Genomic DNA, 25,640 nt, shown 5'->3' on the forward strand with positions numbered 1-25,640 from the left:
ATAAATCAAGTTCAGTTCAATACGTGAGATCGGTACCTCACTGACATGCAAGAGGACGAAAAATAACGTGGCACGAAATGGAAACGACTTTTCTTTTATTTAATCCGTACAAAATAAAAAGAATGTTAAAAAATTTACAATGCAACTTCCTTCTACCTATTAGGATACATTTGATATGGACATCGAGGGGAATCAAATTAAATCATTAAAAGTATCTTGGGAGGGGCAGACGCAGCATAACAGGAAAAGAAGTCAACAAGTTGAATGTGGCCTCAACAGAAATTTGTTATCATAACGGATTTAAAAATCAAGCCAGGGTTGATAAAATAATAATAATATAAAAAAAGAAACAAAAAAAAAACCAAGGAGCTGTCTGTGGACTTGGGACTTTCTTTTAGGGTGGGGGGTAAAAACATGAATTAAAAGAACTAAAGACAAGTGAGAGAAAAGCCACAAAGCAACACACAAAGCACACCTATCCTGTCTGTAGGCATTCAAAGAAAAAGAAAAAAGAAATCCTCATCAAAACAGAACTCCTTAAAACGATCTTGGTTGGACTCTCATCTCCAATGAAATAAAAGCCCAAGTTTAAAAGAGAACACAAAATTAAAACGCAATGTACAACCAGATTTCTTTTTCTTTCTCCGATGAAGAGTCTCTTGCTCCGAGTGACCGCTGTGAGAGCAAGTCTAACGAGAAAAAGTCAGTGTGTGCGTATTTAGGCGAGCTAAGAGTCATAGTCTTCGTCGTCATCTTCGTCATCCTGGCTTTGTTGTAGCGCGGGAGCTGGCGGCGGTGGCACGGCGCTCATCATGGAGTGGTGCGGGGCGAAGGCCACGGGGGGGGGCTGCACCGGGGCTGCGCCGTCCCCCGGGACCACATTTGCCCCCTGCGGGTGCTTCGGCGCGGCGCTACGGGGGACACACATTCAGAGGCACAAAGCAGAAGCACAAATACGCCGCCGTAAGCAGTGATGCGAGCACCCTCTAGTGGTAAGTGAAAGAATCTCAAGCTAAGTACAGTTCAGTTGTATTTACTTTTTATATGCAACATATTTGCATTTCATCCTGAAAAGAACTTTATTTGGGGGTGTTTGATGCTACAAATGTTTCAACCTTGAATGCTGCATTTCCAGTCCTGGTTTTCTTTCATTTTCTGAATACTGAATGTTCAAACTGCATTAAAAGGCAGAGCGGGCCCGGCCGGCCCTGCCCGGCCCGAGGGACGTGAGCTCTGTCGGGTTAGCTCCTCCCAATGATGTTTTCGGGGCCGTACCTGTGGAACCTGGTTGCATCCTGCAGATTTGTGCTTGACTGGGAGCCGTCCTCTCCGTCCCCGTCCGTCTCGCTGTCCTCGGAGTCCTCCTTGAGCCCGAAGGGCCGAGCGAGGACACAAAGGGGTTAGCCACCATAACGGAAGCGAGACGGCTCACTCGGCGCCAACGGCTTCCCACCTCGAGCTCCGACTCGGTTCCGGACAACTTCTTGTCCTTGGCCTTTGAGCCGGCGCCTCCGTTTTTGTGAGCCGAGCCCAGCTTTCGACCCCTGGGTTGAGCCGAGCGGCGGGCGGCGTGAGCGCCGAGAACAAACCTGCCGCGCAAACACGAGCTCGGGTCCATACCTGCGCGGCGGCACCTTGTCCCCCGCCGGCTCGCCGTGGTTCTCGTCGCCCTCGCCCTGCATGTCGGGCACGGTCGCCACCAGGTCTTTGAGGAAATCAAACTGCTGCTCCAGCTCGATGCATTGCTTTCTATCCACGCACACGTAGACGCAGTCCGGCAACACGAAGCAAAGAGGCGAGAACACGCAAACGCCAACGGGGGGTCAAACTTACAAGTGTGACGTGGTCATGGTCTTGGCGTTCTTGGACTGGGTGACGTGGCAGGCCTTAGTGAGCAACGACTCCAAGAAAAGCTCCAGGGCTCTCGCTGATGTCGCTCGCGGTAAAGGAACCTAGCCTGGTAATGCGGACTCCAACGGTTCCGGTGCCGTTTACGCTCCTTTCAAGCGGCGAGTCACGGTGAAAGAAACGCACCGTCGGTCGGTCGTCCGCCCCCACCCCCACCCTCCCTCGCGCCGTTTTGAATGTTATGAGGATGGACGTCCTCCGACGGCGGGCGAGCCACCTCGGTCGCCGAGACGACACGGCGGGGAACGACCAGATTCGATCGTCTGGAAGCGGGTCGAGGACGAGTCGTCCAGACCCCTGTCCTCCAACGTGGCTTTGAAGAGGACGACACCGAATTATCTCTCGTGGGATTCCCCAGGGCCAGAGCTAAGGCATTGGGCACCCCCGCACTTGCATGAAATCTGCTTGTTTGGGAAATTCTGCTTTCATTCCCCAACTTTGAAAATGCAATCTAGACAAAAAGGATACAAATAATAACAGGCACTGCAGCAGCCACTTTGCCTATTTCTTCATCCGTCTGCATAATTTTCTTAATTCTTGCCTGAAAAAGAGGGGGAAACCAAGACGTGAATGAAGGCTACCAAAAAGGCAGCTCGCCATGCTAAAAACAACCAACGCGAACTAGCGGCGGCCTTGCGCTAGCTTACGTCACCCATTTGGAAGTCAACGTCTTTTGATTGTGCTAGTGTGCTAGTCGGGCTAAATGCAAGCCACGCCAAATGACGTTTACAATGGCAAGTTAGCATTCTCAAAGAGTGGCTCGCGCGAGCCGGAGCGGCCGGGCGGGCGGGCGGGCGGGCGGGCGGGCGCCGGCGGCAAACACTTACCGGTGGAAATCTCGCGTTGTATTTCTTCTTTTTGCTCGGCATTGTGAAGTAAAGCAGGTGGTTGACACGCCCGCCCGCCCGCACGCCCGAGCGCGCGTGGGCGAATCGAGTAGGACTCCTCCGGAGTAGCGAAAAGGTCCACCGCCGCGCACACACCAAAATAGATGCGCGACGGACGGTCCCGGCCGGGGCTAAGATGTTAGCTTAGCACCTTAGCACCTTAGCACGCCGTGACGTGTCGGTGTCGTCACTCCGTCCGCTGCGAGTTGCGTAGTACGGTGCCCCCAGGGTCTAGACGCCCGCCATCACCATTCCACCATCATTTATGGCCAAAAGCCAAAATGAGCGGGAGGGAGGCGAAGATTTGCACTGCTTCGCACTGCTTCGCTGCTAAAAGCCCCCCCCCCCCCGACACGTCATCACCATCGACAAATATTGATTGTCGACGTTTATTTTCTAAACAGATTCTGCTCACTCACACTTCACCACTTCCGATTTGAAAATGATCATCTCGTTTCCGACAATTTGAGGAGCAATTTGACCCACCCTCGATTGCACACTTTCGTTGAATGTCAACTCCAAGCAGACGTTTTGCACATTGACCAAGTCGACCCACAATCGCAATCGCAAGATGCAGGGAAGAGCACCACTTTCCACAGGACGTCAGACTAGCAACGTAACCATTTGTACAACTGGTCCAACGGCATTGACGGTGCCGGTGCCGCCGGTGCCGCCGCCTTCTTTTCCAAAAACACAGACAGCGCCCCTTAGAAGCCGGAGGCTGCAGTTGGAAGCTAAAGCGCTCGCTGTTTAATTTGCAAGACGCTTTGGCTCGGCTCGACTCGGCTGCTCGCCGCGTCTGACAAAACAGGTAGCAGTTTACACTTTGCATTCATCAATGTCGGCTCTTCTTCTTTTCAATCTGACAAGGGCCGCTGCTTTCACGGCAAATGCGGCCAACTGCTGTGGCTAATGGAGCTAGCAAAATCGAAAGTGAAACTTTCTTTCTTTCTTTCTTTCTGTCTTTCTTTCTTTCTTTCTTTCTGCTACTGTGTCCTGCAAGGTAATGCAAAGGTTGAAAAGGTACTCCCACTCGGTGCCTCAACCAAAGTACACATGCATCCACCCATAGGCGTGTGGTACTGGTGGCTTTTAGTCCAAATGACACAACCATACAGTCATAAAGTACATTTTGATTGAGTCCTAAAGTACGTTTTTAACTCAAGCCTATATGTTGTATACTTGAAACAACTTTTTTCTTTAGGTTCAGACGAGAATTCTCCAACCCAGACGTGTGATCAAACAGGACCGTTATGGAGGAGGAAGCGGCATCCACGACAGGAGGCGACGCGGAGCGCCCGTTTGCCGCCGACACTTACGCCGCCGAGGCCTTGGCAGCGGACATGGACCCCTGGATCGTGTTCGACTCCAGAAAAACCCCCAGGTCGGAGTTCGACGACTGGCTGGAGAGCAACAGGCCTTCGCGAGTGAGCAGATACGGCGACGGGGAGCCGGGCGCCAGTCCCGTGGGCTGGATCGCCGTGCGGGGCCCCGACTACCGCTCTCATGAGGGGGAAGTGGAGGCCCTCCAGGAGAGCTGGGAGAAACTGGTGGCCAGCGGGCGAGCGGTCAACTTTGAGAACGTCAAGGAGCTGGCGCTGAACCACGGCGTCCTCTCGGGCAAGTGGCTCATGCACTTGGACCCCGGCTTCAAGGTGGATCACGCGTGGGAGTCCGTGGCCAGAGCCACGGCGGACGGCCAGATCTCCAGCGTCAAAGTCAGCCCGTACGACCCCGTCAAAGGAGGCAGGCACGTCATCTGCGTCTACAACGACGACTTCACCGACGAGAGCCAAGTGGTCCAGCTGGACGCTTGCATCCGAGCTTCGGGCGTCAAGTGTCCTCTGGCCTACAAGCCGGACGTCTACACGTACCTGGGAATCTACCGCAGCAACCGCTGGAGGCTCTGTCCCACCATCTACGAGAGTCAATTCAGCCTGGAGCGGGTGCCCAGGCGCTCGCGCATCATCAACAAAGTCACCAACCTGGACGTCACCTAGGTGTGACGAGAAAGCGCGACAACAACCCAAGAAGAATCCGAAATCTCGCAATGGGGAATCTGTCGGCGGTGCTGTCATCGGAGTGAGTCGAGGCATTCCGTTGGATCGAGGAGGATCTCCTTCATGCCTTGACTGCGTTCACAGCCTGCAGATTTCGGTGCATTTTCAAACCCAAAGCATTGGTTCACGCAGCTTTTGCCAGTTGCCAAATAAAGTTCTTGCCCAGACTCAGGCTTGTGCTTTGACAAATTGACAATCGTGCCAAGGATCTTTTATTTCCTTTGAAAAAATGAGCCATTTGTGTTGCGGCTGCATTGGGCGGCGCGGCGCGGCCCTGGCACCCAACGTTCGGGAGCGCATGGAAAAAAAAAAAGGACATTGGTCCACCATAAAACGGACACAAAGGGCACGCTTGACTTACCTTCAGGTCCGCGGTCCGAGTCAGACAAAAGACCCGTCGGTATCGCTGGCGAGACAAAGCCAACGGCCAACGTCTGTCCGTCTGAGAACTCGGCGCGCCGATTGGCTTTGCCCTCAGCCTGCGAGCTATTTGGTTGCTACGCAAGTGTGGTTAATTAATGTAAGGCTCGAAGCCATTGAATGACGAACGAACGAGCATTCGTTGCAATGACGGCGTGGCTTTTTTGTTCAGGTCCGCGCGGTGGCCCACCAGCGGGTGCACGCTTGCGCACGGCTATGGAATAAATGGCCAAAGGCGTCTTTTAGGCGGGGTGGCCCGAAACAAAGCCGGCTTGGCTTCCGCTGTTAAAAATGGAGATGAGCTGATCCTCGTCCACCGAAATCAACTCGTCAAACTCGTCCAGCACGGCGGGCCGCTGCTGGTTGTTGTTGCCGCCGCCGCCGCCGCTGTTGGTCAAGACGTCCATCATGCTCTCGTTCTGGAGCAGGTTGACGATGCTGTTGGGGTAATTCATCCAGGTGCTTCCCGGATTGCCGGCCGGGTCCAAAGTGTTGTGCGCCGCCGCCGAGGGGGCGGCTCGCTGGCCGTTGCCGCTCTCGTCCGGCGGGTTGAGGAGGTCCACAAAGTCGTCCATGTCGAGGCTGTCCAGGGTTCCCGAGCCCTGGGCTTCGGAAAAGCTGGGGAACTGCGGGATGCCCTCCTCGGCCGCCGCGTCTGCCGGGAACTGAGAGCCCGGTAAGGAGAAGAAGCCGACGGACTGCGCGCCTGTGGCGGCGGCGGTGTCGCCGCCGCCGCCACAGGCGCTCCCCTGCGAGGCCGACGGCTCCTGGCTGATGGCCGAGGTGATGCCGGGGAAGAATTCCTGAAGGTCTGACAGGTTAACGGTGGGGTAATCCTGGCTGGAAACAGTCGGGCGGTTGACGGCGCAACTGGGGATCCTGGCGGCTTGCGGCTGCGGGCCCAGGTTCAAGCTCTCCAGGATCTTCCACGTTTGGCTGCTGGCCGGGGGGGCCGAAAGGGAGGAGGCGGCGGAAGAGAAAAAAGTGGATTGGGGGGTGGAGAAGGGCGGGAAGGGGGAGGGGGGGAAGCAGGAAGCCTCCGTCTTGCTCGGGCCCGGGAACTTGTGGCCGGGCTGCGCGTGAGCCAAAGAGCTCTGTGCTTTCGGGGCAACTGCAGCACAAAAGTAAGCGGCGCCGGCAGCGTGAGCAAAACCCGCAAAGGACTCGAGAGAGCCGCCGCACGTGTGACACTCACAAGCCGGCGCCATGGCCGCCGCCGCCGCCGCAGTGGGCTTGCTCGGGGGCGTCCTCCTGGCGGGGCTGAAGTGGCGTCGATCGGGCGGCGCAACGGACTCTGAAATCCCCACAGCTGTTAATCTCACGCCACCGAATGGGAGACGGACTGCGATTGCACTCTTACTTGTGGAGAGCAGAGGTCCCAGCTTCAGACTATGGAACATGTCGCCGGTGCGTTTCCGCTTCTCGTTCCAGCGGTATTCGTCTGGAGGGGAAGGGGGAACACGTGAGAAGACAGCAGCGGCGGCGGCGAGAGTCAGGGCTCGAGGTCCTACCCCTGTCGGCGGGCAGGTACTGGAAGTCCATGGGCTCGCTGACCTCGCGGTCCGAGGGCCGGCGCAGCTGCAGCTTGACGCGGACGGGCTCGTTGAGGTCGGTGTCGCGGTAGGGCGGCGTGCGGAACACGATGGCCACCTGCCTGTGGACGTCGGCCTGCGAGAACGTGCCCTTGCCCTCCCATGAGTCCTGGAAGAAGCGCACCTCGATGTCCTCTGTGGAGAAAGGGGGGGGTCTCTTCACAGGAACTTTGCGCGCGCCGCGTCCAACGGCCGTCACCTTTTTGAACTTTGTCGCACAGCAGAAAGATTTCGTCGCCGCCTTTGCAGCTGCCCGAGTTGCGGTTGACTCTGCAGATCTTCAGCTCGGCCGTGTTGGGAGCCCCTGAGACGAGAGGAACGGGCGAGCGGCTCAGAGCGCTTCCTTTGGATCCCACCTTTTCAATGTTGCTTTTCAAATGTCATTTTTAGAGCAAGCTTTCTTGGGCTTTTCAATTTGGTCCACTTGGCGTGCGTGACTCACGGTTGTCAAAGATGGGCTGCGAGACCACCGGCTCCAGGGGGAAGAGTTCCCCCGTGGGCAGCGTGATGGAGGCCTGGAAGCAGAGCCGCACGGAATTCAGGTCAAATTCCTCCTCCCACACCTTGGCCTCGTGGACTGCGGGCAGAGAGAGAGGGGGGGGGGGGGGGTGAGGCTGGGCTAGGCTGGGCTAGGCTGGGCTAGGCTGGGCTAGGCTGAGCTGGGCTGGGAGCGGCCGCTCACCGTTGAAGGGGTTGTTGTTGGTCTGCAGCCGGCAGGTGATGGCCTCGATCACGTCCTTCTTCTTCACGCACTGAATGCCCAAGTTCTGAAAGCTGAGACAACGCAACGGCGTGCACACGGCTCACGTTTGGCTTCTGCCGGCCGGTCGCCCGTCCCATCTACCTGTACCTGTGTACGCGCCTCTCCTGCAGGTCGGCCTCGTAGTAGCCGTGCTTGCAGTCCTTCCCGACCAGCTCGTGCGGATGCGGCTTGTACGGCGTGTTCTTTGTCACCAGCGAGATGCGGACGCGCAGGGGGCCGCTGTAGTTGTGCACCTGCCCAAAGGAAGGCGGTCAAAGCGGCCAAATCTGGACTGGCCGTGTCGGTCGGAGGTTCTTAAAATTCACATCTTTCTCCGACGTGGATTTTCACGTGAGAGCGAGAGAGAGAGAGATCCCTTAGAGGACTTAGAGGAGCGAGGCGACTCACCTTGATGGCCGGGTGGGTCTTGGTGGTGTCGTTGCTTTTCTCGCCGGGGATGCTGCCCGCAGAGCGCCCCTCGCACTTATAGCGAAAGCGCATGCCGCGCTGCTTGGGCTGCTCGATGATTTCCACGAAGGGGCTCGCCGTTTGGACTTGATGGAGAAAGGACACAACAATGTGCATTAAAATGCGCCGCCGCCGCCCACCGCCGCCGGCCACCGCCGCCTGATGTCATCGCTCGGGTCCGTCCGACTCGTACCTGGGTTGGGCGCGTTCATGGGCCATCCGTACACACCTGCGACGGACCCACGAGTACACAACACAGAAAGACTTCACGTTAGAACCCGTTTCAGCCCATCTTTGCGGCTTGGGCTCCCGCGAGGTCAAAGGTTATCGAACAAAGCCGACAAAAACAGACAGTCAAAGGACTCCACTTTGGACACGCCGAACGAGATGTGGGGATTGATGATATGGAGTGACGTGTGACGCAAGTTGGAGCAAAACTTTGGCTATTTGGAGCCGTTGTTATGATGCGACAAAGACGACCACGACAAAACGCCAGCGGAAAGAAACCAACAAACTCGTGGTGCTGCACTCGGTCGGCCCAATGAAGCAGTGACGGACGGCCCACTTTGATTTCACTTTCAAGTGTGATCTGCAATCATTGTTGGCACTTTTCAGGGATAAAACCTTTTAGTTTGGAGGTGGGTGGCAGGCACTTGGTGGAAAAAGTTGGAGAACCATCGATGGATGACATTTGACAACGCGACGTCCGATCGCAAGATGGAGTCGGCACTCCGAGCAGGACCGGCACCGCACCTGACAGCTTGAAATGACGACGGACGGACAGACGGACGGACGGACGGACTGCAGTTGCATCGCTCGCTAGGAGAACGTCGACACGCGAAATGAAACGAGGTCGTTTTCAAACGCCGTTCAGGGCCTTGACAAACGCAGTAGGAAATGCGTGAGCCAAGCCAACCAACAGGCCCGTCCCAGCGCGCGCGCGCGGCACACGCAGCAGGCAACTTCTTGTTCTTTTCAAGACAACTTTGGGATCATCTTGTTTTGACGATAGATAGAATGACAAACTGGTCGCGGGGGGAATTCCTTCCACCTGGCGCAAAACAACACCCCGTCCGCCGTCCACTTTCACCCCCCTCGCCGCCGCCGCATTCCGCGCTCCAAAAAGTGAGCAAACACGCAGCAAAGCGGGCGAAAGCGGCTCCGCTTACCGTCCATGGCTCCCGCAGTACTTTCTGGGCTCCTTTCGGCAATGTGGCGAAGGGCAAAACGCGCGAAGACTTGGCGAAAACACGTTTCGAGTCGGAGCTACTCGCTGCTGTGGCTCTCTCCGAGCGCCCGCCCGCTCGCTCCCCCGCCCCGGCCCGTCCGTCCGTCCGCCCGCCCTGGCCCGGCCCGCCGGATGCGGGCCTGCGCAGCCTGCGCAGCCTGCGCAGCAGCGTCAAGCCGCATGTGACGACAACACGCGCATTTTCCGGTAGGCAGCAACACCAGTGTTCGGAACTCGAGGACGCCACATCGATTTATTTGTTCGAATGTTCCATCACGACCGCTCATTGTGTTTTCAAGAAAGGAAAGTCATCCTGCTTAGCTTTGCGACAAGAACCAAATGTCATTTGAGCTTCACACGCTCTGAGTAGGTCACTCTTAAAACTTCATTGGAGACTTTTTACTGTCCAACTTGTCAGGGAAGACAAACTATCCCCGAGAGCGAGATGTCGCGCAACCCCCAAAGTCTTTTATTTGATGAGACACCAACTGGTCTTTTTTCCGCTTTCACTGTCGACCAGCTTGACGCCCCCCCCCCCCCCCCCCCCCAAAAAAAATGGCACGACCGTCCGTCACCACCCACTCACACCGCGCGGAAATACCCACATGACGCACTTGGAGGTTCGCAAAAAGAGCGCGTGTGCGTGCGTGCGTGCGTGCGTGCGTGGGAGAGGAGAGGCTCAAACCGCAACTCCCCATCGAATTACATCGTCTGGGGGAAACTTTCGTAGTTGCTTGGGGTTTTCTCGACACGCGGCAGGCACCAAAATAGTGAGTTGCGACGACTCACATTTCATTTGTTGTCTGCATCGGGCGGGCCAAGGGGAAGGGCGACGAAAGAAAAGAACGCCTCCACGTTTTGTCCACGAGATGGCGCCGTAGGCGAGAAAACGTCATCCGAAAAGCACAACAGGTGAAAATCGTCTTTTCGCATTTTGAAAGCGACTCTAAAAGGGAAAGAAGTGATCTCAAGAACCCGAACGTTACACAGTATGTCTGGAAAAACATAACTATGCTTTAACAATTCCATACATCAATGCGCGTGCGCGTACACAAGCGAAACGACATGCGTCCACAAGTGTTCAGAAAGACGATTTTAAAAACGACGATAACGGTTTTTGAAAGATTAGAATCTTGATCGTAATGGTCAAGTCCAACCAACGTGTACTTGGGTTAACTGTTTCTATTCTATTCTATTCATTTGGAACAACGCTGTGTTTTTAATAAAGTACTATTCTATATGATTCTGCTTTTCTCAACTCGGTTTTGATTTGATTGTAGTGTTTTGTTGTTTTGGGCTTGGAACGAATTTCCACCGAACCACCCAAATGTCAGCTAGTGCCTAATTTTGTCTCTCGACTAGCATGGAGTCAGTCAGTCAGTCAGTCAGTCAGTCTGTCAGTCCGTCAGTCGTTCCACAAGTGCGCAATGATGTCACACCAAAGCGGAGGTCACTAACGGGGAAGCCGTAGACACATGAAACATGGCGGAGAAGCTGACGTATCTCAGCACAATGCGGGCTCTATGTATGTTTGATGTCTATGCTTGCCAAGGCAGAAGCGAGAATGATGCCTTCGCGGGCTCACTTCAATCGTGGGAAATACGCCTTTTTCTTGTCATGATGACGTACGCGTGTCATAAATACGTCATATCCAAACTTGGATCACTCGCGATCGACTTGTGGCATATTGAATCGACGTCCTCGTCGCGTGAGCGCGTATTGATAGGCAAGGGACTTTCAAGGCAGCGCGCGCGAGGCATGTCATAAACGCTCGGGCTCGGCTTGGTGGTGCGTTTGGGGCCAGTGAGGCGGTACCTTCGGAGTCTCCTTCACTGCGGCGCAAGCGAGCTCTTCGGAACACAAATGGCGGAGGGGGAGTTGGACGTGGACTCGTTGATTTCCAGGCTTTTAGAGGGTGAGTACGACTCTTTAGTCAGCGGAGTGCGCGCGTGCGGGCGGGCGGACGGGCGGTGCGCTACGTGCCATTGCGTCGTTGCCTTGTTTTGGGCCATCAGCTTGTAGCTTTGCTCGACTTGCTCTCGGGGTGCTGCTGGGGGTCTTGTTGGGGGGGGACATCTCAACCGCACCTTTCAGCTCACTTCGCCCCTTGCCTCTCTTTACCCTGTATTTGATTATTTACACGTTTCTGGACGGGCTCTCACACCTTGGCTATCGATGTGTGGCGTTTACGTGGCTTCCAAAACTTGTCGTCCATCGGCACGAGCCGGAGTCATTGTCGTTCGTTATCGACGCCCTGACAATGCCTTCTTACAAGCGCATCGCACGTCATGGCATCGTTGGAGCGCGCCGAAATCAAAGCAGCAACATCGTGCTCCAATTATTGGACATAGTGCTGGTGTCCCTTGAACGCAGCACGGTGGCGGGCGGGCGGCACTGCCGTTCACCTTCCTAGCACAAGTCGGCGTTTTCTCCCCCAAATACAAACGTAACTTGGTCGATAACGACGGACGGACGGACGGACGCAGTTGTTTGGTTCCGCTAGATAGAAAACACTCAAGGTTGGGCGAGCGCCTGTTGAATCAAATTGATCACTCTATGCCGCCGCTTGACACACTTGGTGTGATGTCGCGCGAGGGCTGCTGTCGACCACAGCTCACACGCAGACACGCGCCGGCACGCAGACACGTGGCGTTCTTAGCCGTAGTAGCGAGCCAGGCGTGGCGCCGTTTGGCGGCTGGAACCACGCTGTTCGCTGGTCGGAACGCCCGAGACACGGCCGAGACACGGCCGAGACACGGCCGAGACACGGCCGCTTTGCGGCGCGTTCCGTAATGGACTCTCGAGCGTTACCAGCCGATGATACGGTTTGCTGTCGGCAAATGGCTCGTTGTCCTCACCCCTCTTTGGACCCACCTAGCGAGCGTGTGCTTCTTTTGTAACGTTGTAAAGCTTTACTCGCAATCCAGTAACAAATATGGTTGTGAGCTGCAAGCGCCTGCCGAGGGACTTCAAATGGGCCATGTCAAATTAGCTAACGGCAATCACTTGGCAGAATGTGACGCGAAGCTCCTCAAGTCACTCGCACGTGATGCCTTGGCGCCAACAAACTGCACAAGGAGTTCATCATCTAGAAAAGAAAGAGAAGCAGAAAACATCAACGGAAAGGGTCACTTGAAAATGCGCCCACTGTCGGCGGACCAAAATACATTTTGCTATTTTGTTTCAGCCATGACGGACGGCTGCACGGAGACTTACGGCTGCAGAGATCTCTGATTAAATGTCAGCGGCCGCAGCTGTCTGGGACACCAATAAAGCAAGCCGGGGGGGGGACTGTTTAGGACGTTACAAGCGGCAACCAGAGCAAAAGCTCTCATTTGGAATCTTTGGGGAGCCAACAGTTTTGGTGCTACAGCACGTTTGTGGAAACAATGGCGGAGGGGGCCTGCGCGTTTAGAAGCGGGCACCGGCCGGCAAAGGGGGCTTCTTGCGGATGGACGGCACCTCGCCTGTCCCGCGACAGAACCGCCCCGTCCCGTGTTCCCTCCATTCATCTCTTCTTCGGCCTCACAAAGACGCTCGTTCTTCCGCAAATGTCAACTCTCGGCCTATTTGACGGAATGGGGAGGCAGACAACTTGATTCCCTCCAGAGGTGCGCTAAACATCGCCCACTTTGCGTACGTGGCAAATGTGAAAAATGTCGGTCACGTGCGGACGCCGACCGCATCGTCGTCTGACGCGTGCTCGGCTCAGCGTTTCTCGGTTCTTTGGTCGGGCAGGGCCGAGAGAGGAGCCTCGCGGCGCTCCCTCTTTGTCCCGACGCGGGGCTTACTCAAAGCCGCCGCCCATATATGGACCGGTGACTGCTCCAAAATGTACAAGGGGAGCAGGGAGAGGGGGGGGGGGGCTCAGTGAGCAGTCAAGCAAGTGGAAGTGTCCGTTTGGGACCTCGCTCCGTTGCTGATGGAAATGTGCAACAAAGCGAAAGCAAAATTGCAATCAAAGTCAAACAACAAAAGGGGGCGCTCCCTAAATGGGCCTCAAACACTTTGCCTTTACGTCCGTCCGTCCGTCCGTCCGTCCGCCCGTCCCCAGTGCGAGGATGCCGTCCGGGGAAGATCGTCCAGATGACGGAGGCCGAGGTGCGGGGCCTCTGCATCAAGTCCCGGGAGATCTTCCTCAGTCAGCCCATCCTTCTGGAGCTGGAGGCGCCCCTCAAAATCTGCGGTGAGTGCCGGCTGGCGCCGTCCGTCTCCATCGTCCGTTCCCCTCGTCACCCCTCCCACCCCCCTCCCCCCAGGTGACATTCACGGGCAGTACACGGACCTTCTGAGGCTCTTTGAGTACGGCGGCTTCCCCCCGGAGGCCAACTACCTGTTCCTGGGCGACTACGTGGACCGGGGGAAGCAGTCGTTGGAGACCATCTGCCTCCTCCTGGCCTACAAGATCAAGTACCCTGAGAACTTCTTCCTGCTGCGGGGCAACCACGAGTGCGCCTCCATCAACCGCATCTACGGCTTCTACGATGAGTGTGAGCGCCTCGGCGGGGCGGAGCGAGCGGCCTGCCGGCTGCCCGGCCGCCCGTCGCGGCTTACCCCATCCCGTGTCCTGTGTCCTCTAGGCAAGCGGCGCTTCAACATCAAGCTGTGGAAGACCTTCACCGACTGCTTCAACTGCCTGCCCATCGCCGCCATCGTGGACGAGAAAATCTTCTGTTGCCACGGAGGTACGCCGCGGACGTCGGCCTTCCGGCGGGCGGGCCACCCGTGACGCGGTGTCGCGCTCTCGCCCGCAGGTCTATCCCCTGACCTGCAGTCTATGGAGCAGATCAGACGCATCATGAGACCCACGGACGTGCCCGACACAGGTCAGTTCGAGCGAGGCGCGGGGTGAGGCGGCAAAAAGCGCTTGCACCATGATGAACGACAGTTGCGTAACACCTTGACTCGACCGCATCTCCCGACGAGCAATTGTCCCGAGGCCAATTGAAAAAGCGCTTCAAATGAAGGAGAAAAAAAACATTTCTTTCTTCACGCAGGAGGTGGCAAAAGAGACTGGAGTGAAATCAATGGATTTTTGTCACATTCTATTGAGAACACTTCAGCCAACTCTCAGAATATATTGGCACTCGCTGCTGTCGCAGGAGCCCACCCCCAAGTTGTGCCTGTGCCCTAAATGTCGGACGGTCACTGTCTATTAGCCAGCTAATTAAGTTGAACTCTCCATCGGGTATTACGCTAACTTTCTCGTTGGAGTAGGACGATTGACCAAGCCGAGAAGGAAGACCTTTCCGAGGATGGCGGACGACTCGATTATAAATAAGGACGGCAACATTTCTTAAAGTTCCCATCTGCCATCTCCGTTGCTAAGGACGGCAACATTTCTTAAAGTTCCCATCTGCCATTTCCATTGCAATCAAAAATGCGACAGTCTCTTCAAAGCTCTGCCTGGAGTGATCCCACTTGCTTGTCGTCACCAAACCTGCTTCTTCTCCTTTTAAGGGAGTCCGATGCTCTCGCTGCCTTTTTTTTTTTGGCCCACATCCTCTTATGGTCTGCGGCGTTGGGCACTGTGTGCACACAGCGGAAAAGTTGAAAGGCGTCTTACGCCATCTCGCAGGCCTCCTGTGCGACCTCTTGTGGTCGGACCCGGACAAAGACGTGCAGGGCTGGGGCGAGAACGACCGCGGCGTCTCCTTCACATTCGGAGCCGACGTGGTCAGCAAGTTCCTCAACCGCCACGACCTGGACCTCATTTGCAGAGCCCACCAGGTTGGAATCATGCCAATGTCAAATGCAACGGGTCCTTGACGTTTGCGCTCCTTTTGTCATACTCCAACGTGGGGCCTTTCCGGGGCCTTCTCTCCCTCCTTTCCCTCCCTCCCTCCCTCCCTCCCTCCTTGCCTCCCCTCAGGTGGTGGAAGACGGTTACGAGTTCTTTGCAAAGAGACAACTGGTGACGCTTTTCTCGGCGCCCAATTACTGCGGCGAGTTCGACAACGCGGGCGGCATGATGAGCGTGGACGAAACCCTCATGTGCTCCTTCCAGGTGCCTGCTCAAGAATTGCAAACGGGAAGTTGCCCGGAAAGCACTATTTGATTGAAAACTGCCTGCCGCGTGTCATTCAGATCCTGAAGCCCTCGGAGAAAAAAGCAAAGTACCAGTACGGCGGCATGAACTCCGGTCGGCCCGTCACTCCTCCCCGCACGGCGCAAGCTCCCAAGAAGCGATGAGGAAGAAGACGAGACGAGAGGAAAGGAGCGTCGGCGTCGTCTGCTGCTTCTCGCGCCCGCCACGTAGACCCGCCGACTAAAAACAGAACAAAAACACGCAGCCCACTTTTTCTTTACCTCCCGCTGAACTGCCCCTTGCATCTATCTACTTAAACATTAAAGAAATAAATATAAAGCACACGCATTGTGGGGGATGTTGTTGCATTTTGTTTCTTGATACACACGGAGGGGCGCATCCTGGCAAACAGACAGACAAACGTCTGCCCGCGCGCGCCACTAACTGATGGTGGCCGGATGTAGCTAAACCTGCTGCCGCCATCTACCGGCGGGCGCGGTGTGCACAGACAGGCCTTTTATTTCATTTGATTTGATTTGATTTGATTTGATTTGATTTGATCCATGCAGTCAGCCCTGGTTTATGGCGGCGAATTGCTTCCAAGAGCACCCGCGTAGTGTCACCCTCTCATTTTTAACATGCATACATTTCTGTGTGTATATGGAACCATATAAGCGCATATGTTATCATTAGAACATTAAAGAATACCTTCAATTTTTTTTTAATATATCTAGCAAGGTACAATACTGTGTGTTTTTAGAACTCTTATTAGTACAACAACAACTTATTGAACAACAAGGTACAAGTGTACGTACTGCAATTGTGTGGGCACTCGCACTCCCTGCTTGGCTTCTGCTGCCAAACCATAATTCCTCAATTTAGAATTTCAATTTGGGATGATTTTGTTTTAGGGGGATGGACTGAAGCCACGATGTATATTACTGTATTTGGTCTAGAATTAGGTTAAGGGATCAATATTGCTGCTGATTGAAATATGACCTTCCCTGTCCGCATTTTGACGTCTGATAGACGGCTAGCGCGACGCCTAGCGCGACGGCTAGGCTAAAAGGCGGCTAAACGTAGCTAACACAAGGCAGTGGTGATGACGTCTCCAATCAAGAAGAAGTCCAAAATCAATCTGTACCTGCTGGAGTCCGGTCACTTTTGAATACTACAGATGCTCCTCTTTTCTCCAGGCTTGGAGTGTGTGCTGTTCAACATTTCGGATTTGACCGACCGATGACAATTTCAACTTTTCAAGTGATTCGCCTTCGAGTTCCAAGCCCTGTGGAGCGTAAAACAAAGTTCGAATGACATCAGAAGATAGAAACCTGTACCTTTGCACGTGCCACTCCTTGAGCTCAATCTGGAGTCCCGAAAGGGAAATGACATCTTTGCCACGCCATCACAACATCTCAACTTTGGCATCTATAATAATAACTGGGATTTATATAGCGCTTTTCTATATATTTCTATACTTACCGTTTGGTTTTGTGTGATAATAGCCATGGCGATTTTTGAAAGTGAGCGGCTGACTTGTGCCAAAGCAATGCCATCATTAACATTCGTTTGGAATTCACATTTGAATTGTAAACGCATACTTTTTGTCAAAAAGACGGTCTCTTTTTCTTTTCTTTTTTTAAATGTAGTCTATACGGTTCTATACTTTCAAAAAGGTTTTATTCATTCCCAAGGTCAAGTAAAAATGTACAGTGGACAGACACAGGCACCACTGCGAGCTAGCTAGCTAGCTAGCTCAGCTGAAAGTCTTTTCAGAGATGTTGCTGAAGCAGAGACGTGATGCACATTCTTTACGTCAGCGTGACGAATGGACACTTGGATCTTTTCACCATACGGGCCGGGCAGAGGTGTCGAACTCAGGCCCGGGGGCCAAATCATTTGATGTGGCCCCGCCGAGACAAATTGAGGATCAACTTCATGTGTCATAACAAAATTGCAACTTGTCTTTACTTTTCAAAACTACAGCTATTGCTAGGAATTTCTACCACCATTCCCAGATATTTGGACACTTTTTACTCGTGTCTGATGGCAGAGCGAGTTCTTCATCAGTTTGTCGTGCAGCTTAAACTGTACATCATATACAGCGTTGACGGTCATCCAAAGAAAACTATGAGGACGACAAAAATGACTTTGACACCCCTGCACTGACAGAAAAGAGAGTCCCCGGAAAAAGAAAAACAACAACGCCACATTTTGGGCCCATTCGAACAGAGAAAGGCTGCTAGGCACTGGTCTGTCTATATATGCGAGGCACAGTGCAATGATAGAAATCGAAAAAGAAAAAAAAAAAACAGAGCGATGCACATTGGCATCAGTCCAACGTAGCTGAAAAATCAAAAAATGTTGAGCAGAAACAAAGAAATGCTCTTCCTATGAACACGAGAAAGGTTTCGCTCAAGGAAACGCCAAATGAATCTTTGTTCAGGCGGCGGCCAGGGCGAACAGGAAGATGGCAAAAGGTGCTTGTTTGCCTTGGATGTGGCAGGGACCATGAAAAAGCTCATTCCAACACGCTTGAGGCAAATGGGCCAAGACTCAATGTGGCTTCTTGGCTGGGCGAAGAAGCGTGAAGGCGGATTAGCAAAAGACATCCCTTACTTGACATGCCAACTTTGCCTTGTCTTTTCAAGCAAACAAATACTACAAAAGCGTATGTTCCTCATTCCTATTGCATTGCGGCGGTCGGCCGGTCGATCGATCGGCCGGTCGGTCGGTCTGCCTTGACTTCAAAGTGCCATTTGTTCACTTAACGAGCTTGCGACTCCATTTGCAAGGCCTCGCTTTTGGTGGCAGAAAAATAAAACAAAACTGATGAAACAGCGCACACTGTTGGATGAAACACAAAAAATAGATTGACTTGCACGCGCACACACACACACACACACACGCTTTGCACGTCAATCTCGCTCAGTCAACGTCCCAAAGCGCACGGGCGAGCGCGGCAAAGACTCTCAAGTCAAGGCACCCCACCCGGAGCCGAGCCGAGCCGCCCGCCTGGCCGAAGGGGTCCGCCGCACACCACTACACCAGCAATCGCAGCAGGAAGGAGAGGGCGGCGCCGATGGACAGACCCAGAGCCAAGAAAAAGGTCATCAGAGATCCGGCCGTCTCGGCGTCCTTGGCCTCCACCAACCTGAGCACAAAGAAGCCGAGCGAGCGGTGGGTGAGCGGCGTTTGGGCCGGTCGCTCACCGCTCCTGCTTTGCTCACTCACTGCGGCGCGTACGACATGGACAGACAGACAAAGTATCCGCTGGAGATGGAGAAGAGAGCCATGATGACGGCAAAGACGGCGTCGGAGCCAAAGTAGACGGGCAGGAAGGAGCGAGGCTGGACGTTACACAGCATCAGGAGCGGGACGAAGACCACGCGGGAGACCACCAGCAGCGGGAAGAGAGGAGACTCCTTGCGAGGCTGACAACACAGCGGCGACATCCTCGAAAGGCGCTCTCGCTCCACGTGGGGTCGCTTTGTAAACAAGCGCTTTGCTTCTCGGGACTCACCCAGCGGATCAAGGTGGTGACCGTGCGGCCCAGCCAGTCGTTGATGTTGAAAGTCAGGAAGCAGCACACGATGATGAAGTAGTCGTCTGAGGGAGGGAGGGAGGGAGGGAGGGAGGGAGCGAGCAAGCGAGGGAGGGAGGGAGCGAGCGAGCGAGCAAGGGAAGGAGCCAGCGAGCAAGGGAGGGAGCAAGCAAGGGAGCCGCGCTCAGTCGGACGCCAAAACAGGATCAAAGCGGAGCGCCGACGTGCCGCGAGGGCAAAGCCGAGCACCGACCCCATTTCCCCGGCAAGGCGGTCGTCCTGACGTCCACGGTGACGGTGGGAAAGACCGACAGAGTGACCGTGAACACAAAGGTCACGCAGAAGGCCATCACCCAAATCTGCACACAAGAGAGGGGAGGGAGGCTTTTATGAAGCCAGTGCGGCTTAAGTTGCCAGTGGTAAAAGCGCCAACGACGATTACACGTACGCTAGCCGGCGCAAGCCACATCGAGTAGGCCCACTGCGGCCAAGATGGCCGCCGCGTGCTTGGCCTGTTGCCATATAGATCCATCCAAGCGGCAAATTCTCTTTTGCTCACTGTTGTTGACCCTCCAGTCTTTGGCCTGCCGGACCGGACCGTTTGTTTGCTTTTAGAGCAGGTTGGTTGTTTTTTTTTTTAGTTTGATTCCGTTTGATTGCTCATTGATTGATTTGCTCATTTCAAAAGTCACGTCGCAATCAGCCAAAGCGCGACATTTCGAGCACGAGAAGAAAAGGTTGACCTTCTTGAAGACCTCAACGACGGAGGCTTTGGCTTGCGTCTTGTCCGCCTGCCCCAGCGCCAGAAAAGCCTCACGGCTTCTGTCCCGCCGGGCCTCGGAGCCCTCCGCGCCATCGCCGTCGTCTTTGACGGGCGCCGAGCCGTTGGCGCGACCGTTGAGCTTGCCGCCGTCCGCTGTCAAGCAGAGAACACGCGTGTGCGCTGATGGACTGGGAGTGCATACAAAGGGCGCCTTTGTGTGAGCGCCGGCCGCCGCGACTCGCCGCGGATGAATGGAAGCCAAACGAGATAATGATAATGAATAAATTGATTGAATTGAGCCACACGAGCGAGCGCTCCTTTGGAATTGCACACGCGTCAAGTCGCCAGCCAAAAGTCTCTCTCTCTCTCTCTCTCTCACCTGCGAGCAGCTCATCCGTGGCGCCGGGCTCGTATTTGGCGCCCTGGCCGAGGTAATGGCGGGCAAACTCCTGCAGGCAAGCAAAAAGCTCGTTGATGCAATGGCGCCAGAGCCGCTTGGGCCGGGAGTACCCACCAATCGGGGCAGGAGGAGGTAGCACGCTAGGGTCGCCAGCGTGCCCACGCACGGCGTGATGAAGTAGCCCAACGCCGCCGACTCGGGATGCGCGTCACCTGGCCGGCCGGCCGGGAGGGAGAAGGTTGTCTGACACGTCGGAGCGAGCGGCAGGACTCCTTGGCACTGTCGCTTGCGCACTTACTGGCGGTGGCGAGCAGCATGGCCACGGCGGCAAAGGTGCCGGCCAGCCCCTGGCCGCTCATGAAGACGGCGCTGTACTTCTGGGGGAGCATCCCCACCAGGCCGAAGAGACTCCCTTGCAGCACGGCGCCGAACGCTGCGGGAGGGAGGGAGGGAGGGAGGACCAAAGGGCTCAGCGGGTCGCGGCGAGCCCGACGGCGGCGACGACAGACGCCCACTCACAGTTGATGAACCAGATGGTGGCCATGGTGACGGAGAAGAAGCGCTCAGTGTCCATTTCCACCTTGACCAGCGCGGCGGTGAAGACGAAGAGAAGCAGGATGAAGATCAAGCTGCCGGCGATGCGCACCGCCTCCGATATCCTGGGTCACAGGTGGCAAAGCCCAGGCCCGGCTGGGGGTTAGGTCCGGCCCATTCAAAAGCTCCCGTCGGGTGAAGGGCGGCATCCAGAGGAGCCAAAAACAAAGATGAGCAAGCGCACGGCGGGCCGCAGTGTGTATCCAAGTGCGGCCAAAGGAAAACAAATATCTCATTGACTGTTTCTATTTTGGGAGTCGCAACTCATTTGAATGGCCGCTTGTCAGGAAATGATGGCACGTGACACCGCTGGACCATTGGCCCAATCGGATAAGAACCCCCCCCCCCCCCCCCCAATCCAATCTTGATCAATCGACACCACTACGGTCCAAGTGACCGACTCGTACGAGGACACGCCAGTCTACTATGACTTTTGGCGTCTGACCGAGTTAGACCTCCTTATTTCAACTTTCTGGACAGTCGAGTCCCGGGGCAGCTTGCCGTTTGTCGTACGGCAAGACGCCCGAGGCCCAAAAGACCGTGTGGGACAGAAAGGCCGGGCGCACGCTGGATACGACTTTGCCACGGGGATCAGAGACCTCTGGTAGAGGATGGAGTTGAGCAAGGTGAAGAGCAGCAGGGGCAGCTGGGACAGCAGGGTCATGCAGCTGTTGAAGTACTTGCTGTAGCCACTGCCGTCGCCTTTGCCATGGCCGCCGTCCGTGACGTTGGACGCGTTTGCGCTCAGCCGTCGCTGGAAATACTGCACGTGGGCGAGAAAGTGTGGGGAGACAGAGGGAGAGAAAATGTTGCTCTGTGAAAAGCTTTCAAAAGATGACCTAGAAAAAAATTGCCGTCTCGTGATGACGCCTCTGGCCGATGACATCGTCAAAACGCAAAGAAACAACCCTTGCGGACGCCGAATAAAAACAAGCCGACGGCGAGCTGCAAAAAAGGCCTCTCTGAACCTCGGCGCGTGATCACGAGTATGCCCCTGACTCACCTATATCAGTCACAGGGTTAGGGGCTACGTGTACGTGAGCCTTCCATCCATCCATCCATCCATCCATCCATCCATCCATCCATCCATCCATCCATCCATCCATCCATCCATCCATCCATCCATCGTTCCTTTTGCCATAGCCACGGCCACCAATGAAATCTTTTTGGGGTAGGCTGATCTTTATACATTGACTTTCATTTACCAGCGACGCAGTCATGAAGAAGTTCCATGGCAGCAGAGTTCCCAAGCCCAGGATGAAGAAGCAGATCCCAACCAAGCAGCCCCTGAAATGATGATGAGAGACCACAAGGACGGAATAAGTCGCAGATCCCGCCGAGGGCATCGCCCAAAGCGCACGCGCGTCTCACCGGTCTGAAGGAGCGGCTCGGAGTCGCTTCATCTTAAGAACACCGGGCGGGAAAAGTCAGCCACGCCGTCGAGGGCAAGTCAGCAGCAGCCTCAGCCCCCCCAAAAAAAGGAGCCTCTGCTTTTTCACGCTGAGCTGCGAGAGCACAAATCATTGAGGTTCCCTCAGACTCACTTATGGGCAAGATGTAATACATACATACTCATATCAGCTCTTTTTGAAAGGAAAAAAATCGTAAAAATCTAAACTATGTCAAATAGATTATCATGGGCAATTGTTTAAACTGCAAGATCTAAAACATATGTGCCCATATGGTTTCCTTTTGTAATTAGAAAAAACAAACAACGTTTTAAAACGAGAGCAAATCAATGTGTGAAGTTTGCATGTTCTCCCTGTGTCGGCGTGGTTTTTCTCCGGGCTCTCCTCCCAAAAACATGCTTGGTGGGCCCATTGAGCACTATCAATTCGCATAGAAAATAGAAGTCGTAAAAATGAATGAGACAAATGGGAGGGAGGGGCTGCCAGCCGTCAGAAACGGAGATATATTGATTATATATATGGGTTGGAATATATGGGGGACGGCTGAGCAGAACACAATATGGGGCGGCCGCTACCTACCTACCTGCCGCCGCAGCCGCCGCAACTCCCTTTGCGGCAAATAAGCGATCGAATGACGGACGAGTTTCGGTCGAGGCTATCGTGAGTCGTGTCGAGCGTCGCAAGGAAGGTCATTTGATGGACGTTCCGTGGGCTGGCTGATGTCGAATTGGAAAGAAAGGTACTTACTTGAATGGATGGGAAAAAAAAGCGCGTGTTGACGCTCATACGTTGCCTTCCCGCCAGCGCGGAAAAAAAAGCAGCTTTCTCGTGATTGCCGCGGCGGCGGTGGCGTCGCAGGTGGCGGCCAGCCCGTTTCTTCTGCGTGGGTGCGTGGCTTCTTCACTCTTCACGTCCACAAAAGGCTGGTTGGTTGGCTGGTTGGCCGGCTGGCCGGGTGGCTGGCTGGCTGGCGTTTTTTGGAAGGAAGCAAGGGTGCCGCGCGAAGCACTTTCCGGCAGTAGTACTTCCTGTATGACGTCACAAGCGTCACTGTCATGTCGTCACTCCGTCATCTCTCGCTGTCTCTCACTGTCATGTCGTCACGCCGTCATCCTCTCTCTCTGTCTCTCTCTTGCGCCGCCGTCCACACGGCATTTTTACGTCCTTTTCGAAACGGGACACGCTATGTGTGAAAATGGCACATTTTCATGTCCTCAATATGAATAGTGACGGAGGGTTGGCACACGGTTGTTATTTTCCTCTCCCAATTTTGCTCGAGTGTCAAACTTCGAACAAGAATGATGGTTCAAAGTAGCAGAAAATAGAAAATGACGACTAGATGGCCCGCTTAACTGGCACAAGCAGAAGGGCGACGCTCTGAACTCAATTGAGTTGGAAACAGCGCATTGAGCCGCGATTTTGACCGACGTGACGTCATCGCCGAGCGATGCGATGCGATGCGAGCGGCTCCTTGTATGCGTTGCTGCTCCGTGGTGTAGTTGATGTTGAATTGAAACTCCCAGAAAAGGGATGTGAATTTGCCAACGCTCACATTTTCACAAAATGACGTGGCCAGTGCAGCTTCCGGCCTCCCTGCCAAAACATTTTCAACTTGACATGCGCCCAAAGTAAATAATGAATAAATAAATACATTTATAAATTGTGGTGTCTGTCGTGCCCCCTACATCGGTTCAACAAAACTCCTGTCTCCGTACGTTTGGCCTCGGACTTTTGTTTTTGAACCCAAACTGGACTTTGCCCTGGGAAACGTTTGGGGTGCGTAGGAAGAGGAAAAATCTGCTCGCCAAACAGGCCAAATTTGACGCAGAGAAAGGAAATAATCGCTCAGTCAGTCAAATGATTTGATCAAATTGAAGCGCAAACTCTTTGGGATTTGCTTTCCCTTTTTTCGCCCTTTACTGACGTCTGGCGTGCAGTCACGCAAATCTTCTCACGGAAAGCAAAAAATTGCCAACGGCTGCTTGATGATATTCAGGAATGTAATGTAGAGTAGTGGGGTTTTCGAAAAACAACAACATGGAAGCATGCAGTCAGCCGGGGCGAGCCATGAAAAAGCTTCCGACCATGGGCCTCCCGCCCCGGCCCAACCCGGCCTGGCCCGGCCCGACCCGCTCCACTTCAGGAATCCCAAGTCCATGTGTGCTCCGGCGAGACGCTGGCGTGCGCGTGAAGCAGGCTGCCGCCGCCCGTCTTCATCTGCAAGCGCCAGCTGGCGATCATCTTGTCCAGCAGGACCATCTCCTGGTTCTGGTCGGCCATGCAGCGCTTGATGGTGAGCAGCGGCGCGCCGTCCGACACGCTGCCGTTCCTCCGCTCGGTCTCGCGCTTGACCCGCTTCAGCTCGTCGTCCATGTCGGCCAGGACGCGCGCCTTCTCCGTCAGGCCCTCGCTGGCTCGCTGGAACTGCTCCTTGGCCCGGCCCAGTTGAGCCTGAGCCTGGCGGTAGTCGTGGATCAGGTGCTCTAGCTGATTGTTGACGTACTTCTCCCGGGTGCGGACTTTCTCCAAGGTCTTGCCGATGTCCTCCCGCAACTTCCCCAGGTAGCCCTCGGCCTCTCTGAAGGAGGACGAGATGCCGTCCCGGTGCCGGTGCATCTGCTCCACGTGGATCCTCCAGTCCTTGTTGTCGTTCTTGACGGTGAGGCGCGGGAGGGCGCGCTCCACTTCCAGGTACCATTCGGCCGCGTCCACCATGGACTCCAGGATCTCCGTGTCGACGCAGGGCACCTTGGCTCGGGGGCGAGCGCTTCGTAGCTTCAAGGCCTCCAGGTCCGGGGTTTGCTCCTCGTCCTCGGGCTGCGCCGCCACCTCCTCCTCCCGGCGCCACTCACCTTCCTCTTCCTCCTCCACCACGTTGACTCGGGCGTCCTCGGCGGCGGCGGCGGCTTCCCCGGCGGTGCTTTCGGCCGGGTACTCGGGGCTCCCGAAGGAGAAGCCCCTCTTTTTGAGCGCCTCCTCGGCCAGCCTGTCCAGCATGAAGCACACCTGCTCGCCGGAGCCCGACAGGAGTTTGGAGGGCGGGAAGTCCACCCGCACACCCAGCGCCCGCAGCTCGGCCAAGATGTCGGCCACGGCGGCGCCGGGCTCGCCGTAGTCGGCGCGCTCGTGGAAGGGCCTGCCCGCCGCGTTGATGAGCCAGGCGGCGATGATGCCAAACATGTAGAACTGCTCGCCCGGGTTGGACTCCACGTAGGGACTGGACACAAAGTAATGCCTGCTCAGGTTCCTCATGTTGTGCTTGGCCAGGACTTGGTCTTGGTAGTTCAAAATGTGCAGCTTGTGCAGCAGGCGCTCCATGGCCACAAAGGGACGGTAGGCCGCCCCGGGCCCGCCGCGCTCGTCCTCGTCACCGCGCCGCTGCTGCTGCTGGGCCATGTGCGCGCCGCGGCTTGGCTCCGGCCGACCGACTGGAGGCCGGGCATCTCTGGCCAAGAAGCGGCTGGCGGATCGGGCCGTCCGTCGCCTTGTGGCGATGTTTACACAGCGCTTCTCGACTCTGTGGAGGGGCGCGGCGCCGTCGGGTGGCCGCGTCATCAAAGCGCTTGTCGCCTATGTTGAGCGACGTTGCGCGTCCCG

At 55.3% G+C, this 25,640-nt stretch overlaps 6 protein-coding genes and 1 long non-coding RNA gene across 10 annotated transcripts; 2 read left to right on the forward strand and 5 right to left on the reverse strand.

Annotated features, from left to right (window-relative positions):
- Positions 1-78: 78 nt before the first annotated feature.
- Positions 79-3,155, reverse strand: drap1 (DR1-associated protein 1 (negative cofactor 2 alpha)). Its single transcript, XM_061291526.1, has 7 exons — positions 2,736-3,155; positions 2,377-2,449; positions 1,834-1,927; positions 1,621-1,749; positions 1,454-1,544; positions 1,276-1,364; positions 79-911 (listed from the first exon to the last, which is right to left on the reverse strand). Exons 1-7 carry the CDS (start codon positions 2,775-2,777, stop codon positions 728-730), a joined length of 702 nt encoding a protein of 233 aa, XP_061147510.1. The 5' UTR covers positions 2,778-3,155; the 3' UTR covers positions 79-727.
- Positions 3,156-3,447: 292 nt separating this feature from the next.
- lg1h11orf68 (linkage group 1 C11orf68 homolog) lies at positions 3,448-5,022 on the forward strand. The gene is made up of 2 exons (XM_061291511.1): positions 3,448-3,606; positions 4,000-5,022. The coding sequence occupies exon 2, from the start codon at positions 4,049-4,051 to the stop codon at positions 4,793-4,795; it is 747 nt and encodes a 248-aa protein (XP_061147495.1). The 5' UTR covers positions 3,448-3,606; positions 4,000-4,048; the 3' UTR covers positions 4,796-5,022.
- Positions 5,023-5,029: 7 nt separating this feature from the next.
- On the reverse strand, positions 5,030-9,406 carry rela (v-rel avian reticuloendotheliosis viral oncogene homolog A). Of its 2 annotated transcripts, none has more exons than XM_061291498.1 (11): positions 9,247-9,406; positions 8,271-8,306; positions 8,018-8,163; positions 7,718-7,863; positions 7,550-7,641; positions 7,310-7,444; positions 7,067-7,171; positions 6,787-7,002; positions 6,636-6,716; positions 6,471-6,569; positions 5,030-6,386 (listed from the first exon to the last, which is right to left on the reverse strand). In XM_061291498.1, the coding sequence occupies exons 1-11, from the start codon at positions 9,251-9,253 to the stop codon at positions 5,518-5,520; spliced, it is 1,932 nt and encodes a 643-aa protein (XP_061147482.1). In that variant the 5' UTR covers positions 9,254-9,406; the 3' UTR covers positions 5,030-5,517. The 2 variants fall into 2 exon arrangements, with proteins under 2 accessions (XP_061147482.1, XP_061147475.1); XM_061291491.1 differs by lacking the exon at positions 9,247-9,406 and adding an exon at positions 8,702-9,198.
- Positions 9,407-11,080: 1,674 nt separating this feature from the next.
- LOC133150557 (uncharacterized) lies at positions 11,081-13,998 on the reverse strand. Its single transcript, XR_009713799.1, has 2 exons — positions 13,860-13,998; positions 11,081-12,393 (listed from the first exon to the last, which is right to left on the reverse strand). It is a non-coding gene; the product is annotated as an uncharacterized LOC133150557 (long non-coding RNA).
- Positions 11,084-15,681, forward strand: LOC133150497 (serine/threonine-protein phosphatase PP1-beta catalytic subunit). Its single transcript, XM_061273097.1, has 8 exons — positions 11,084-11,220; positions 13,360-13,491; positions 13,565-13,795; positions 13,886-13,990; positions 14,060-14,131; positions 14,884-15,035; positions 15,178-15,312; positions 15,393-15,681. Exons 1-8 carry the CDS (start codon positions 11,169-11,171, stop codon positions 15,495-15,497), a joined length of 984 nt encoding a protein of 327 aa, XP_061129081.1. The 5' UTR covers positions 11,084-11,168; the 3' UTR covers positions 15,498-15,681.
- Positions 15,682-16,991: 1,310 nt separating this feature from the next.
- LOC133150322 (equilibrative nucleoside transporter 2) lies at positions 16,992-23,531 on the reverse strand. 3 transcript variants are annotated; one of them, XM_061272979.1, is made up of 14 exons: positions 22,832-23,531; positions 22,627-22,759; positions 22,006-22,139; positions 21,840-21,921; positions 21,234-21,397; positions 20,560-20,699; positions 20,339-20,473; positions 20,155-20,252; positions 20,020-20,089; positions 19,621-19,793; positions 19,131-19,236; positions 18,857-18,942; positions 18,568-18,767; positions 16,992-18,487 (listed from the first exon to the last, which is right to left on the reverse strand). In XM_061272979.1, the coding sequence occupies exons 3-14, from the start codon at positions 22,035-22,037 to the stop codon at positions 18,376-18,378; spliced, it is 1,398 nt and encodes a 465-aa protein (XP_061128963.1). In that variant the 5' UTR covers positions 22,038-22,139; positions 22,627-22,759; positions 22,832-23,531; the 3' UTR covers positions 16,992-18,375. The 3 variants fall into 3 exon arrangements, with proteins under 3 accessions (XP_061128963.1, XP_061128883.1, XP_061128805.1); XM_061272899.1 differs by having other exon boundaries at positions 22,623-22,759; XM_061272821.1 differs by lacking the exon at positions 22,627-22,759 and having other exon boundaries at positions 22,791-23,531.
- A 507-nt stretch (positions 23,532-24,038) lies between these two features.
- Positions 24,039-25,600, reverse strand: LOC133150245 (intraflagellar transport protein 57 homolog). The gene has a single exon (XM_061272696.1). It carries the CDS (start codon positions 25,596-25,598, stop codon positions 24,183-24,185), a length of 1,416 nt encoding a protein of 471 aa, XP_061128680.1. The 5' UTR covers positions 25,599-25,600; the 3' UTR covers positions 24,039-24,182.
- Positions 25,601-25,640: the final 40 nt, after the last annotated feature.

The sequence above is a fragment of the Syngnathus typhle genome, linkage group LG1 (genome assembly GCF_033458585.1).
Source record: "Syngnathus typhle isolate RoL2023-S1 ecotype Sweden linkage group LG1, RoL_Styp_1.0, whole genome shotgun sequence".
Classification (NCBI taxonomy): domain Eukaryota; kingdom Metazoa; phylum Chordata; class Actinopteri; order Syngnathiformes; family Syngnathidae; genus Syngnathus; species Syngnathus typhle.

Bases quoted from the DNA above. Each gene is read 5' to 3' on its own strand.
- drap1 (XM_061291526.1), bottom strand. From the start codon at position 2,777: ATGCCGAGCAAAAAGAAGAAATACAACGCGAGATTTCCACCG. The intron at 1,928-2,376 runs GTATCCTTTTTG...GAGCGACATCAG, and splicing joins TGCAGTGCCTGTTATTATTT to CGAGAGCCCTGGAGCTTTTC. The intron at 1,750-1,833 runs GTAAGTTTGACC...GTGCGTGGATAG, and splicing joins ACCATGACCACGTCACACTT to AAAGCAATGCATCGAGCTGG.
- lg1h11orf68 (XM_061291511.1), top strand. From the start codon at position 4,049: ATGGAGGAGGAAGCGGCATCCACGACAGGAGGCGACGCGGAGCGCCCG.
- rela (XM_061291491.1), bottom strand. From the start codon at position 8,768: ATGTCATCCATCGATGGTTCTCCAACTTTTTCCACCAAGTGCCTGCCA. The intron at 7,864-8,017 runs GTGAGTCGCCTC...TCCTTTGGGCAG, and splicing joins AGACCCACCCGGCCATCAAG to GTGCACAACTACAGCGGCCC. The intron at 6,570-6,635 runs GTAAGAGTGCAA...TGGGGATTTCAG, and splicing joins GGGACCTCTGCTCTCCACAA to AGTCCGTTGCGCCGCCCGAT.
- LOC133150497 (XM_061273097.1), top strand. From the start codon at position 11,169: ATGGCGGAGGGGGAGTTGGACGTGGACTCGTTGATTTCCAGGCTTTTA. The intron at 15,036-15,177 runs GTTGGAATCATG...GCCTCCCCTCAG, and splicing joins TCATTTGCAGAGCCCACCAG to GTGGTGGAAGACGGTTACGA. The intron at 15,313-15,392 runs GTGCCTGCTCAA...CGTGTCATTCAG, and splicing joins CCCTCATGTGCTCCTTCCAG to ATCCTGAAGCCCTCGGAGAA.
- LOC133150322 (XM_061272979.1), bottom strand. From the start codon at position 22,037: ATGAAGCGACTCCGAGCCGCTCCTTCAGACCG. The intron at 21,398-21,839 runs GTAAATGAAAGT...GCCCACGTGCAG, and splicing joins TCTTCATGACTGCGTCGCTG to TATTTCCAGCGACGGCTGAG. The intron at 20,474-20,559 runs GTGAGTGGGCGT...TCCCTCCCGCAG, and splicing joins CACCATCTGGTTCATCAACT to CGTTCGGCGCCGTGCTGCAA.
- LOC133150245 (XM_061272696.1), bottom strand. From the start codon at position 25,598: ATGACGCGGCCACCCGACGGCGCCGCGCCCCTCCACAGAGTCGAGAAG.